The sequence below is a fragment of the Drosophila nasuta genome, chromosome 3 (genome assembly GCF_023558535.2).
Source record: "Drosophila nasuta strain 15112-1781.00 chromosome 3, ASM2355853v1, whole genome shotgun sequence".
Lineage (NCBI taxonomy): Eukaryota > Metazoa > Arthropoda > Insecta > Diptera > Drosophilidae > Drosophila > Drosophila nasuta.
In genome coordinates, this window is record NC_083457.1 from 42,940,358 (window position 1) to 42,955,265 (window position 14,908).

General features: G+C 41.3%; 7 protein-coding genes and 1 pseudogene across 14 annotated transcripts in view; 7 read left to right on the forward strand and 1 right to left on the reverse strand.

The window, feature by feature from the left end:
• The window catches only part of LOC132792412 (protein furry), a 70,969-nt gene that overhangs the window by 4,834 nt on the left and 51,227 nt on the right, over positions 1-14,908 (reverse strand). For all 8 annotated transcript variants that reach the window (XM_060801778.1, XM_060801782.1, XM_060801774.1 and 5 more), the window contains 2 exons: positions 1,113-2,709; positions 39-545 (listed from right to left, as the gene is read on the reverse strand). In XM_060801778.1, coding sequence (XP_060657761.1) covers positions 39-545; positions 1,113-2,709 — 2,104 coding nt within the window. The remainder of the gene's footprint in view (positions 1-38; positions 546-1,112; positions 2,710-14,908) is intronic.
• Positions 2,823-3,873, forward strand: LOC132792417 (serine protease 1-like). The gene has a single exon (XM_060801790.1). The coding sequence runs from the start codon at positions 2,859-2,861 to the stop codon at positions 3,633-3,635; it is 777 nt and encodes a 258-aa protein (XP_060657773.1). The 5' UTR covers positions 2,823-2,858; the 3' UTR covers positions 3,636-3,873.
• LOC132790751 (serine protease 1-like) lies at positions 4,332-5,201 on the forward strand. Its single transcript, XM_060799434.1, has one exon. The coding sequence runs from the start codon at positions 4,336-4,338 to the stop codon at positions 5,104-5,106; it is 771 nt and encodes a 256-aa protein (XP_060655417.1). The 5' UTR covers positions 4,332-4,335; the 3' UTR covers positions 5,107-5,201.
• LOC132790519 (serine protease 1-like) lies at positions 5,814-6,693 on the forward strand. Its single transcript, XM_060799073.1, has one exon. It carries the CDS (start codon positions 5,826-5,828, stop codon positions 6,615-6,617), a length of 792 nt encoding a protein of 263 aa, XP_060655056.1. The 5' UTR covers positions 5,814-5,825; the 3' UTR covers positions 6,618-6,693.
• Positions 7,457-8,357, forward strand: LOC132790695 (serine protease 1-like). Its single transcript, XM_060799332.1, has one exon. The coding sequence runs from the start codon at positions 7,479-7,481 to the stop codon at positions 8,268-8,270; it is 792 nt and encodes a 263-aa protein (XP_060655315.1). The 5' UTR covers positions 7,457-7,478; the 3' UTR covers positions 8,271-8,357.
• LOC132790595 (serine protease 1-like) lies at positions 9,969-10,631 on the forward strand (annotated as a pseudogene).
• On the forward strand, positions 12,406-13,319 carry LOC132792909 (serine protease 1-like). The gene has a single exon (XM_060802447.1). It carries the CDS (start codon positions 12,425-12,427, stop codon positions 13,253-13,255), a length of 831 nt encoding a protein of 276 aa, XP_060658430.1. The 5' UTR covers positions 12,406-12,424; the 3' UTR covers positions 13,256-13,319.
• On the forward strand, positions 13,993-14,843 carry LOC132790924 (serine protease 1-like). The gene has a single exon (XM_060799683.1). The coding sequence runs from the start codon at positions 13,995-13,997 to the stop codon at positions 14,802-14,804; it is 810 nt and encodes a 269-aa protein (XP_060655666.1). The 5' UTR covers positions 13,993-13,994; the 3' UTR covers positions 14,805-14,843.

A 14,908-nucleotide genomic window follows, 5' to 3' on the forward strand; every position in this document is an offset into this window, starting at 1 on the left:
CGCTTAAACTTGTACAATTCCTATATAGACAGACTCACATCCAAATATTTGCCAATAGCACGCAATAGATCCGCATTTATGGTTTGCGCTTGTGGCGCCGACAGATCGACATAGTGCAGCATGCAGTGAATGACATTGAGAACTGGCACCTGCACCTGTTGCGGTCCCTTTTCCAGCACCTCGATGAGGAAGGCCAGCATGTGGAGTCCCATGTGTGCGTAAGTGTCATGCAAATACTTCACCACACACTTGGTCCACTGGAACGATTCCTTACAGAATGTCTTGCGGCTGTAGAGCGTCATCACGGTTCCTAGGTTCTCTAGCTTAGCGCCCAGCTCGGTCGACACATGTGCAATGTTCTCTGCGCTTCGTATGCAAATCTCATTGGCGTCCTCGTAGTGCAGCAGCATGTAGGGCAGCAGAGCAATCACATTCATGGGGAACGCACAGCTCTGGGTGGGATCACAAACTGGCAGACTAAGCAACGGTGCAAACTGTGAGAGCAGCGTGATTGTCGGTTCATAGGTAGCGCTGTGTGTGCAGCCCTGAAAGCAGAAGAATAAGAAATTGAAAATTAACATTTTCCAATTATAACTATCCATTATTCATATTAAGAGTAGAGAGAAATAATAAAGAAAACTACAGTCGAGTATACTGATGTCTAAATGATGTATTGGGATAAATTTACTATTCAATATATTTCAATTATGATCCCATAGAAAGACTTTTTGAATAACATCCAAGTTACGGATCAGAATAATATTCTTAGAAATTAATCATAATGTATTCACTCTTGCGTAAAAGATACTAGTTTTTAAAATACATATATGTTTAATTTGTTTGACGTTGTTTTTTTTTAATGTTTAACCAAGTTTTATCTTTGTAGGGTCTTCACAACAGAATCGGTATCCGCTGCTCATAAAAAACTGACTGACAGATAAGTGGAGCTCAGTGAAAGGCAAGCAACGCAAGCGACACTTTGTTAATATTTTTGTATTACAATTAGCACTAAACAGTCTAATGACCTAGTCATGAACTTATCAACATTACCATTTACTAGTAATAATGGGATTTATATAATAATCAATAATTGTTAATGGCGACTGTCTTACCTTGAGCAGCAGTGCATGCACACCCGGATAGGCAGTCCACTTCAATTGCTGTTGCAGTTTCTCCACCTTGTCCCGCGCATCCGGACGATCCAGTGGCAGGCGATGCAACACTCGTGTAAGCAGCCGCAAAGCCAGCATGAACTCGTGCTCATAATCCGATTCGAGCAGTGAAACCGATAGCCAAAATAATTGCGCCAGTATGGTCATCTTATCATCCTGTGTCGCCGTATCACCCAGCATCTTCAAGCTCTGGGCACTACGCGACCTGGACAAAGCCGAACCAGCTCCAACGCCCACACCACCGAACTTGCAGACAACACTACGTTCCAGCTCAATGCCAGAGGCTCGATTCCGCAGCTCCACCTGTTTATCGCAGGGCGAATTGTTGGCCTTGCGACCGCAATAGGAAACCGAGTAACTGGTGCTGCGTCCATGACTAGGTATTGAGTAATTCGAGGATTGTGGCGTCATGCCCGACGGCGACTTCTTTCCCGGCAGTATGGAGTTGGGACCGCCGTCCTTGTTGTTCAAATTGGGCGTACTCTTGAAAATGTCCTTCATAACATCCAGCGGTCTAAAGTCCGAGTCAAGACTATCAACAGCTGCTTCGAGAGTGAGCAGCAACTCCGTCACATATCCCTGCATGTCCTCACCCTGCTCGGCAACCGTTTCCACGAGACGTGACAATATATCCGACAGCATGCGTGAATTGATGGGCACATTTAATGCGCGAAAGATTTGCAGACAGCGACCCGCATAATGACGCGACGAGCAGGACAAACCCAATTGGAGAGCGGTCTGTGCCCAGCGCTCGGCAATGCGCGCCTGGGGATAACTGTCGGCAAACACCTTGACCATGTGCTTGAGGAAGCAGCTGAGCTGTTCCGCTGATTTCACAGCCCACACCTTGGCCGTAATGTCCTCGTAGTTCCACAACGGTTGACACGTGTCGTGTGCCAAAAACTTGAGAAGACTCTTGATCACATGTGCAATGGGCATGCTCGGACCCGGTTGTGGTGGCGCATGCTCATCGGCGTTTATCAGCGGCACCTCCGAGTTCTCCGTGTTGTTGGGATTGATCTGCAGCGCTGCCGGAGTTGTGGCCAGCGTTGGTGGTGTGGCACTCAGTGCTGCGTTCTGCGCTGGCGACGGTTGTTGCAGATTCTGCGGCGTTTGCGGCAAAGTTTGTTGATTGGTGACATGCGAAGCGGCAATAATCGTTGAACTGGAGAGATTATGATGCAGCGCATAGGCTGCTGCCTGTGGACTCACGTGCAGCAGATAGCTATCGAATTGCTGATGCAGCTCGGTGAAATTATTGTCAATCACTGGCAAAGCTGGCACAGTTAAGCCTAGATCCAGTTTGCTTGTCTCGCTGTTGAGTAGAATGCGTGCCACGGTCAAGTGATCGTTGTGCTCGGCCAGCACAATCAACAGATTGACGCACAGTTGCTTGCAATGCTCCCGCACAATGATGCGTGTGTGATCCAGGCCAAGGAACAAAATGTGCAGCATCAAGGGCAGATGTAATGTCCAATCGATGCCCGGAATGCCGTCGACGACAATGTCCGTGAGCAGCATAACGGCTACGTTGCAGCTAAAAAAAGATAGATCAGGAAAATTAAGGTGAATAACTTTAAGCAAATTATTATTTAATGTTAAGCTTCATTAAGATATGGCAAATGACTCGGCAGAGATAATGGAATGCCTATATAAACAGAAGCAGCAACTTGTAGTCAACACAAAATGAAGTTCGCGTTTGGAATTCTGTTTCTCGGAGTTGCCTTTGCAGCCACCACACCTGGAGCCCCTTCTGAGGACTTGATACCCGACAACATCATCACCAATGGCTACACGGCACCCGAGGGTAAAGCTCCCTACATTGTCTTTCTCACATTTCGCAGTGGCGACTGGAACGCTTGGTGTGGTGGCTCCATCATTGGCAACAACTGGGTGATCACCGCTTCGCACTGCACCAAACCCTACAACTCGGTGACCATCTACTACGGTTCACTACATCGTAACCAGGGTCAAGTGGTGCTCACAGTATCTGGCAACAATAACATCATCAATCATTCCAGCGATGATATTGCTCTCATACGCACTCCCCACGTCAACTTCAACAATGCCATCAATCGTGTTCGGCTGCCCAGCTTCAGTGATCGGAATAATCGTTATGTCAATCGTTGGACTACAGCTTGTGGCTGGGGTCGCACAACCACAACTAATACCCCCGATAGGCTGATGTGCGTTGACTCACAGGTGATTTCCAATGCCCAATGTCGACGCACATATAATTCCAACTGGGTGAAGGATCAAATATTGTGTGTGAGCACGACTGGCGGTAGATCCATTTGTGCCGGAGATTCGGGTGGACCTCTAGTCACCAGAGACGATCAGATTTTAATAGGCGTCACCAACTTTTACAATGAAGGCAGTTGCACCACGGGAAAACCTTCGGGATTTGCTCGTGTCACGAGCCATTTGGACTGGATTCGACAACACACGGGCATTTCATATTAAAGAGACTTTGCTGCTTTCAATAAATATATCTCAAAAAGAAGCAACTAAGAATTTAAACAATTTCATCAACCGTAGCTTAGAATTCACACTTGCTTTTTAATAAAAAAAACATCTCTATACAAACAAGTAAAAAGCTATGAAGAAATCAGACAGTTTTAGGGACAACATTGTTTAAAATTCTAAATTAAAGACTTCGAAGGAGGAAATAACAAAAATAAAATATACTTTGAAATGTGAATTTTAGCTACTGTAGTTACTTAGATAATACTTAATACTTAATCATAAATACTAATACTTAATATGAAATCTTCACACTAAGAATTTTACTATAACAGATCCTAACTAGAAGGTTATGACACACTATTCTTTTCCATTCTCCAATAATTTGGAGTTCATTAAATGTTCAAAAGCAAAACTCAGTGAACCTATTAGACGTCATTTTCAATTACACACGTGACTTTTGTTTGCAATGAAAACTTCACATGGAGCTTTAGGCGCAATTTGCAGTTTTCAAATGTCCCGTTTTTATCTTGACCGACTTAATGTACAAAATCATTAAGTAATTGCCAATTTTAACTACTTCTTGACAAATGTCTTCTCACATTTAGTATATCAGGCAAAGATAGCAACTTCTCTGGGGGTCTTAACAACTATATAAGCTTTCATTTTCCGAGAACTCGAGTTAGACTCATTTATCAAAATGAAAGTGTTGCTTTTAGTTTCTCTGCTCTCTGTGGCTATTGCCTCCGCAGACAACAGCACCGAGGTGCCTGATGAGTTGGACGCACTTCCCGACAGCATAATTACCAATGGCTATCAGGCAGCTCGGGGCCAAGCTCCCTACATTGTGTTTCTATCTTTTGGCAACTCGTTCTGTGGCGGCACAATTATTGGACCCACCTGGGTGGTGACTGCATCCCACTGCACAAAGCCCTACAATTCGGTGACCATCTACTACGGTTCTCTAAGACGTGCTCAGGGTGAAGTTGTGCACACTGTGCGGGGCAACAATATCATCAACCACCCGAGCGATGATATCGCCTTGATACGCACTCCGCGTGTCAACTTCAACAACAATATCAGAAGCATTCGACTTCCTCCTCAAAGTGAACGCAATAATGAATATGTAGGAGTAACTGGGTTGGCTTGTGGCTGGGGAGAAACAACCTCAACGAGCACACCCAACAGGCTGCAGTGCGTCAACTTGCAGGTGATCAGCCATGAAGAGTGTCGTCGCACTTACAGTTCGGATTGGGCAAAGCCTCAAGTACTTTGTGTGGCAACTCCTGGCGGCAAATCGACTTGTTTCGGCGACTCAGGTGGCCCTTTGACTGCCGAAAACAATCAAATTTTGATTGGAGTCACCAACTTTGTCTCCGCCAGAGGCTGCACATCTGGAGATCCATCCGGATTTGCTCGTGTCACTAGCCATCTGGACTGGATAAATCAACATACTGGCATTTCGTATTGATTTCTTTACCTTTTTAACTATACTACTTATTTTTTTTATAACTTGTCTAATATGCAGACCAAATAAAACATATTTTCATGAGCATTTAAAATTAATATGAAATTTTATGATTTTAAGAGTGAAAATATAACTTCAGAATAAAGAGTTCATAATTGAAAAGCATAAAACTTTTAGAACTCAAACAAAATTTGAAACGAAACGATTTTAATGCAGTTTTTAGTAAAAATAATTTGTACTTTTTTTAAATATTCTGTTAATTCTTGCTAGAAATCTTGTTCTACGTAAATAAATTCACTAACATGAAATTATATTTTGTTTGACAAATTCATTGAAACTTGCAATTCAATGAATTATTATAATATTTTAAAAGAGGGAATATTTTAATTGCTATTTTAATTTCATTACTCGGTACATTCTAAATTAAGAATATAGACAACTTGAAAAGTAAAATAGTTGCACTTTTTTTTATGAATTTAAGTTGACTTGAAAAACAGCAATTTTGTTCTCTTCTTCAAAGTTTGAAATATCAGTAAAAGAGTACAACACATGTATGGTATGTTGGGCCAAGTCTCTTTTAATTCCTAATTTCAACAATTTAGATAACTAATGACCGAAATCATTAAGGTACTTTATGATACTTAAGTAAGTTAATTACAACCGTTTAAATCCCTATATAAGCACCACCAATAACTAAACTCTCTACAGTTAATTTCCCCACAATGTACGCGCTGCTAACGATTTTTGCTGTGGCTGCAGTTGCAGTTGCAGCTGACAATCAGACTGCCTTGGAGGAAGAGGAGTTAAAAGTGGAGAACATTATAACCAATGGCTATCCAGCCTACGAGGGCAAGGCACCGTACATTGTGGGTCTAAGGATGGGCAAGAATAATAATAACGGACGCTGGGTGGGCGCTGGCACTATCATAGCACACAACTGGGTGCTGACTGCCCGACATTGCATCGCAGAAGCTGACTTCGCGGAAGTACATTACGGTTCTAATCGAGCCTGGAATGGTCAATACAATCACAAGGTCTATAAGCCCAACTTAATTCTACACGAGAATTCGCGATTTGATATTGGTCTTATACGCACTCCTCACGTCGACTTCCACTCGAGGGTGAATAAGGTCAATCTACCCAAGTTCAGTCAACGCAACGAACGCTTCGTGAACTGGTGGGCTGTGGCCTGTGGCTGGGGAGGAATGGCGAATGGACAACTTGCCGACTGGTTGCAGTGCATCGATGTGCAGATCATAAGCAATGACGAATGTCGTCGCACCTATGGATCAGGCTTGCTCGACCAGGTATTGTGCACAAGGACCACGGGTGGCAGGGCCACGTGTGGCGGTGATTCTGGTGGACCTTTGGTCACCCACGACAATCCCATTGTGGTCGGCATCACAGCATTCGGCGTGGCTGGACCCTGTGATGCCGGACATCCCGATGGCTTCGTACGTGTGACCTCCCACCTCGAATGGATACGAGACAAATCTGGGGTGGCATACTACTAAGAATCTCTCTTTGATTTTAAATATTGATTTCAAATTAAATGCATGCACATCAAATTAAACTGTTGTTACTAAACGCGGATCAAAATGGAAATGTTGGGACTTATAAAAGTAATAAATACTGCTGAGATAGGTTATATTTAATAAAAGGACAATATAAATAATTATTGAAATTTAAATTGTAGAGTGAAGAAAAAGGGAAGAACTTGCAATCTCTGAGAATGTTCGCACAAACTGCATTACAAATTAATCTTTAATCATCGACTGTGATTTGCATAGCTAATGTCTTATTAATGCATAAGATATGTCCTCGTCTCTTATTTGATTTGTACCTTGAATAGCTTCCACAACTTCAATAAACACGTGATGAGTAACTACAAATATAGTGCAGGGGCATTTGGAGTTTTAGTTAAATTTTAGACATGAAAGTGTTTATAGTTTTTTTGCCTTTGGCAATAAGCTTTACTTTTGCAAGTATCAATAAGAACTCATCATATCTCGTAGAGCGCCATAACAGTAATGTTTATTTCCTTTCATAAATTATTATACAATTTTATTAGATAAGACAAGATATAGACAACTTTTACGCTTGGAAAGGAAAATGGTTGAACATTTTTTATGAAATAAGCCATTTCAGTTGACTTGAAAAACAAAAATCTTTTTCTCCTCAAAATTTCGAATTTTAATTAAAAAAAATGCAACAAATGTTGTGCCAAGACTCTTTACTTCTTAATTTCAACAAGTTAGATAACTAATGACCGAAATCATTAAGGTACTTTATGATACTTAAGTAAGTTAATTACAACCGTTAAATCCCTATATAAGCACCACCAAGAACTGGTCTCTACAGTTAATTTCCCCACAATGTACGCGCTGCTAACGATTCTTGCTGTGTCTGCAGTTGCAGTTGCAGCTGACAATCAGACTGCCTTGGAGGAAGAGGAGTTAAAGTTTGAGAACATTATAACCAATGGCTGTCCAGCCTACGAGGGCAAGGCACCGTACATTGTGGGTCTAAAGATGGGCAAGAATAATGAGAACGGAGACTGGCTAGGCGCTGGCACTATCATTGCACATAACTGGGTGCTGACTGCCGCCCACTGCATCGCAGAAGCTGACTTTGCGGAAATACATTACGGTTCTAATCGGGCCTGGAATGGCCAATACAATCACAAGGTCTATAAGCCCAACTTCATTCTACACGAGAATTCGCGATTTGATATCGGTCTCATACGCACTCCCCACGTTGACTTCCACTCGAGGGTGAATAAGGTTAATCTACCCAAGATAAGTCAACGCAACGAACAATTCGAGAACTCTTGGGCTGTGGCCTGTGGCTGGGGAGGAATGGCGAATGGACAACTTGCCGACTGGTTGCAGTGCATCGATGTGCAGATCATAAGCAATGACGAATGTCGTCGCACCTTTGGATCAGGCTTGCTCGATGAAATATTGTGCACAAGGACCACGGGTGGTACATCACCGTGTGGCGGTGATTCTGGTGGACCTTTGGTCACCCACGACAGTCCCGTTTTGGTTGGCATCACATCATTCGGCGCCGCTGGTCCCTGCACAGGAGGACATCCCGCAGGCTTCACACGTGTGAGCTCCCACATCGAATGGATACGAGACAAGTCTGGGGTGGCATATTACTAGGAATCGTCAGAATGGCTCGCTCTTTGATTTTAAATATTGATTTCAAATGAAATGCATGCAAATAAAATTAAACTGTTGTTACTTAAAGCGGATTAATGTTAGAATCTTTAAGGCTTTCGTTAGAAATAATATTGAGAAGTTAAAATTTTCGAATTATCTAAACTTTGCTTTAGACGTTGAAAACTGTTGATAGCAGTTTTGCAGCCATGAATTTATGTGGTTATCAGTTTTCATTCCCTTTGATTGGACAATATAAATAATTATTAGATTTTAAAGTTTAGCGTGATTAAAAAGGAAAGAAAACTTGCAATGTTAAAGGATGATCGCACAAACTGTACCATAAATTAACCTTCAATCATCGACTGTCAATTACTTAGCTAATGTCTTATTAATGCATAAGATAAGTCCTCGTCTCTTATCAGTTAGTTTATACCTTGAATAGCTTCCTCAACTTCAGTAAACACGTGACCAGTAACTATATATATAAGCGCTGTTGCATTAAAAGTTCCAGTGACATTTCAACCATGAAACTGTTTATAGTTCTTTCGTCTTTAACAATAAGCTTTGCTTTTGGAAGTGCAAATAAGACGATAGTCTCATCAGATCTCGTAGAGCCTAATAACACCAATGGTTATGAATTTGAAACCAAAGGTTCCTACATTGTGAGTCTTTATTTCAGAAGAGACGGAATCAATGCCCAAACTTTGTGCGAAGGATCCATTATAGCTAACAATTGGGTGCTGACAACTACCCAATGTCTGCATAACCAAGACAGCGTGGAGATTTATTATGGCTTGAACTGGCGATGGAATTATCAGTTCATACACAGAGTCCGTAGCAACAACTTCATTCAGCATCCTCGTTGGCAATACTCGTATAACAATGGCAGCGACATTGGCTTAATCCGGACGCCTCATGTCGACTTTAATAACAAAGTAAACAAGGTGCGACTACCATCATTAAGTCAACGTCAAGAGCAATTCATGTATTGGTCAGCTGTGGCCTGCGGCTACGGAGGACAGCCCAATGGCCAGCAGCAGTGCGTCGAGTACAAGTGTCCAAGTATATATCTTAACTTTCTCTATGACGAGTTATTATGCCGGAGCACTTCAGAAGGCAGTATCACTTGTGGTGGCAAGTCTGGTGGCCCATTACTTAGGGAAAACTAACCCTCCAATATTGGAAGGCATCATATTGGCTAATTTTACTAAGTTCTGTATTGAAGAGACTCTTACGCGGTTCACACGCATCACCGCTCACTTGGAATGGATACGTCAACGTACTGGTGTTGCCTATTATTAATACGAACTTTCCAGTCTCTCAATGATCACAGATTATTTCTTCAATTTTTAAGAGTGTATAATAGAAGTTGATCATTAAAAGGTTTTCGAGGTTTTTCATCTCTTCAATGTTTCGAATTTCATTAAAAAAAAAATACAACAAATGTTGGGCCAAGACTCTTTTACTTCTTAATTTCGACAATTTAGATAACTAATGACCGAAATCATTAAGGTACTTTATGATACTTAAGTAAGTTACTTACATCCAAGTAAATCCCTATATAAGCACCATCAATAACTAGTCTCTTTACAGTTAATTTCCCCACAATGTACTCGCTGCTAACGATTCTTGCTGTGTCTGCAGTTGCAGTTGCAGCTGACAATCAGACTGCCTTGGAGGAAGAGGAGTTAAAGTTCGAGAACATTATAACAAATGGCTATTGTGGGTCTAAGGATGGGCAAGAATAATAATAACGGACGCTGGGTGGGCGCTGGCACTATCATAGCACACAACTGGGTGCTGACTGCCCGACATTGCATCGCAGAAGCTGACTTCGCGGAAGTACATTACGGTTCTAATCGAGCCTGGAATGGTCAATACAATCACAAGGTCTATAAGCCCAACTTAATTCTACACGAGAATTCGCGATTTGATATTGGTCTTATACGCACTCCTCACGTCGACTTCCACTCGAGGGTGAATAAGGTCAATCTACCCAAGTTCAGTCAACGCAACGAACGCTTCGTGAACTGGTGGGCTGTGGCCTGTGGCTGGGGAGGAATGGCGAATGGACAACTTGCCGACTGGTTGCAGTGCATCGATGTGCAGATCATAAGCAATGACGAATGTCGTCGCACCTATGGATCACAAGGACCACGGGTGGTACATCACCGTGTGGCGGTGATTCTGGTGGACCTTTGGTCACCCACGACAGTCCCCGTTTTGGTTGGCATCACATCATTCGGCGCCGCTGGTTCCTGCACAGGAGGACATCCCGCAGGCTTCACACGTGTGACCTCCCACCTCGAATGGATACGAGACAAATCTGGGGTGGCATATTACTAAGAATCCTCAGAATGGCTCTTTGATTTTAAATTAAATGCATGCAAATCAAATTAAACTGTTGTTACTAAAAGCGAATGGAAACTGGAATCTTTAAGACTTTTGTTGTTTTAATATTGAGATAGGTTACTGTAGAAGTTAAAATTTACGAATTATATAAACTTTGCTTTAGACGTTAAAAACTGTTGACAGCTGTTTTGCAGCCATGGATTTATGTGATTATCAGTTTTCATTCCCTTTTATTGGAAATAAATTAATTTTTTAGATTTTAAATTTTAGAATGATTGAAAAGGAAAGAAAACTTGCAATGTTAAAGGATAATCGCACAAACATTACCATAAATTAACCTTCAATCTTCGACTGCCAATTGCTTAGCTAATGTCTTATTAATGCATAAGATAAGTCGTCGACTCTTATCATAGTTTGTACCTTAAACGGCTTCCCCAAATTCAGTAAACACGTGACCATTAACTAGTATATATATAAGCGCAGTTGTATTAAAGGTTCCAGTGAATTTTAAACCATGAAACTGTTTACAGTTCTTTGGTCTTTGACATTAAGCTTTGTTTTTGCAAGTGCAAATAAGACGGTAGTCTTATCAAATAATATCGTTTATCCCGATTACGATATCGAAATTCGCCACATTGTGAGTCTGTATTTCAGAAAAGATGGAAACAATGGCCTAACAATAACATTGTGCGAAGGATCTATAATAGACAACAATTGGGTGGTGACTACTGCCCAATGTCTCCACTACCAAAACAGCGTGCAGATTTATTATGGTTCTAACTGGCGACCGAATGATCAGTTCATACACAGAGTCCATAGCAACAACTTTATTCAGCACCAACTCTGGCCCAACACCAATGGCACCGACATTGGGCTAATCCGTACGCCTTATGTCTACTTTAATAGCAGAGTTAACAAGGTGCGATTGCCGTCATTGAATCAAAGGGAAAACGAGTTAGTGAAATGGTTCGGTATGGCCTGTGGCTGGGGAGGGCAAGCCAACGACGATCTCCTGTGCGCTGAGTATAAGTGCTCAAGCACATATCGTCCCATTCCCTACGACGTGTTAATGTGCCGAAAAACTTCTGATGGCGAAAACTATTGTAGTGGAAAATCTGGAGGTCCATTGGTTAGGAAAACTAACTCTCCAATATTGGAAGGCATCATATTGGCTGACTTTAATAATCTCTGTACTACAGGAACTAATGCCAGATTCACACGCGTCTTCTCGCACTTGTATTGGATACGTCAACATACTGGTGTTGCTTACTATTAATAATCAATGATTTAAGAATATAATAAAACTGTGAAAATATATTTTTCCTGACAGTTTTGTGAATATTCGGGAAAGAGAGTTCAGTTTACCATTTTGATCAGGTCTTATAAACGGACTGAATACGAATAAAATAATTTCTTAAATAACAATAAAATTTGTTTTGTGTACGAGAATAGCATTAGAAGCGTTTTTTATGGCTAATAAGAGCTATATATTTTATTATTTGCAACGAAATCCTTCTTCAACTCATGACTACAACTTTTACAAAGCTCCAGCAGAAAACTATTAGAATTGCGAAAATGACAAGAAAATATTTAAGTTTAAGTACGTCAGCTATAGTTTAACAACCAGAATTTGCATAGCTAATGTTCTACTAATGAATAAGATATTCAGTTAACTAATCGCATTAGTAATCAGCCAGCTAACTTTAATGGTTTTGCCACCTACGATAAACACGTGACATTTAGTTTAAGCCACAAACTATATAAACGCAAACTTCTTGCATTGAGATTTAAGTTGAGTTTCAATGATGAAACAGTTTCTATTACTTTTGCCTTTGGCATTTTGCTATGCATTTGCTTTGGAAAGTGAGAACGACACGACAATTTTGCCACATGATGAAGATTTTGATCCCGACCTCGAGCCTGATACCATCATCACCCATGGTTATCCTGCATACGAGGGCAAGGCTCCCTACATTGTCAGTCTCAATCTGAGAAGAGACGACAGCAATGGCCTAACTTTGTGCGGTGGATCGATCATAGCCCACAATTGGGTGCTGACAGCTGCACATTGTACTAATGACAAGCACTACGTGGATATTCATTATGGATCCAACTGGCGATGGAATGGTCAATACAATCACAGAGTCCGCAGCAACAACTTCATTCAGCACCATCTCTGGCCCAATACCAATGGCAATGACGTCGCTCTGATCCGCACACCTCACGTCGACTTCACTGACAGAGTGAATAGGGTGCGTTTGCCGACCTTCAACCAAAGGAATGAACTATTCGAGAACTGGTGGGCTGTAACCTGTGGCTGGGGAGGACAGGCCAATGGTCAAATTGCTGATTGGTTGCAGTGCGCCGATCTGCAAATCATGAGCAACCAAGAATGCTCCAGGTCATATGGCAACATTCCCATTGGCATTTTGTGCATAAGGACTCCAGTTGGTAAATCTACATGTGGTGGCGACTCTGGCGGTCCTTTGGTTACCCATGACAATCCCATATTGGTGGGTGTCACCTCGTTTGTTTCGAGTGCAGGTTGCACTTCGGGCTCCCCCGCTGGATTCACAAGAGTGACAGCCCACTTGGATTGGATTCGTCAACATTCTGGAGTTGCTTACTATTAAAAAAACAAATACCACTATGAGTTGAAAAAATAATTAATATTCCTGCTATGAAACAATTTTTGAAGTTATATTAATTTTCAATGGAATTTGTGTTGAATATTTATGTTTGTGAATTGAATTTCACTTTTATAGCAAAGTTATTGAGGAAATAACTTTATATGGCAAAAACGCTACTTTGATATATTATAGTTTATAGTATATTTTGTAAGCTATGGTATATATGGAAAGTAGTAACATAGATATACCAAATAAAGATTTCGTTATATTTCAGTAACTTTGGTATATTTTTTAGGTACATTTTTGATTGAGTTTGCTTCTGTTGAAATTGAGTAGCGATCCTTTTTTACTTGTTCTTATCAGTTTAGAGAATCATGTCTTATTAAAATTGCTCGCAAACCTTCCCAACAGTAACGTTCGCTTCTCCATAAGAGCTTGTCACCAAAGTTGAGAAAATGGAAATCAATTAATCAGTTATTTTTGACATTTTAATTGTAAGCTGAGGGAATAAAATGAAGAAAATGTTCATTAACCAACAACTAAATACAAAATTGTCATCTAAAATTTTGCATAACTAATGTCCTCCTAATATTGTCGATATTAAGGCTTCAATAATCTCAATAGTAATCGGTCTTCAAACTGTAATGAGTTTAGCAATTTAGATAAGAAACCAATTATTAGTCCAGCAACTTTTATATAAAAACCACACAATGGCAGCTAATATTTCAGTTTAGTCTTAACCATGAAACTGTTTGCAGTTCTATTGCCTTTGATATGCTTCTTTGGTTATGCCTTTGCAAATGATAATGCAACGGCAGTGTTGCATGATCTCGTTCCGGATACTATCATTACCAATGGTTATCCTGCTTACGAGGGCAAAGCGCCCTACATCGTGAGCCTTAATTTCAGAAGAGATGGAAACAATGCCCTTACATTGTGCAGTGGTTCGATCATAGCAAACAATTGGGTGCTTACAGCTGCCCATTGCATCCATGACAAACACTACGTGGAAATTCATTATGGATCGAACTGGCGATGGAATGGTCAATACAATCTTGTAGTCCGCCACAACAACTTCGTTCGACATCCTCAATGGCCCCATATTCAAGGCAATGACATTGGTCTAATCCGCACACCTCATGTGAACTTCAACGACAGAGTAAACAGAATTCGCCTGCCGCTTTTGAGTCAAAGGAATGATCTAATGGAGAACTGGTGGGCTCTGGCCTGTGGCTGGGGAAGACAGGCGGATGGCCAGCTAGCAGATTGGCTACAGTGCATCGATGAGACGATCATGAGCAACCATGAATGTTCGAGAACCTATTGGGACATTCCCATTGGCGTTTTGTGCTTGAGGACTCCAGGTGGTAGATCCACTTGTGGTGGCGACTCTGGCAGTCCTTTAGTTATAACCAATGACAATCCCATATTGGTGGGTGTCGCCTCGTTTTTCCCGGGTGCAGGTTGCACTTCTGGTGCTCCCGCTGGATTCACAAGAGTCACAGCCCATTTGGATTGGATCCGTCAACATTCTGGAGTTGCTTACTACTAAAAAAAAATACCTCCATATATTGAAAATACAATAAATATTCTTGCTTTGAAACAATTTTTGAAGTTATGTTAAATTCCAATAGAACTTAATTATTCTATTGAATT

Excerpts from the sequence above, each read along its gene's own strand:
- LOC132792417 (XM_060801790.1), top strand. The coding sequence starts at position 2,859 with ATGAAGTTCGCGTTTGGAATTCTGTTTCTCGGAGTTGCCTTTGCAGCC.
- LOC132790519 (XM_060799073.1), top strand. The coding sequence starts at position 5,826 with ATGTACGCGCTGCTAACGATTTTTGCTGTGGCTGCAGTTGCAGTTGCA.
- LOC132790751 (XM_060799434.1), top strand. The coding sequence starts at position 4,336 with ATGAAAGTGTTGCTTTTAGTTTCTCTGCTCTCTGTGGCTATTGCCTCC.
- LOC132790924 (XM_060799683.1), top strand. The coding sequence starts at position 13,995 with ATGAAACTGTTTGCAGTTCTATTGCCTTTGATATGCTTCTTTGGTTAT.
- LOC132790695 (XM_060799332.1), top strand. The coding sequence starts at position 7,479 with ATGTACGCGCTGCTAACGATTCTTGCTGTGTCTGCAGTTGCAGTTGCA.
- LOC132792909 (XM_060802447.1), top strand. The coding sequence starts at position 12,425 with ATGATGAAACAGTTTCTATTACTTTTGCCTTTGGCATTTTGCTATGCA.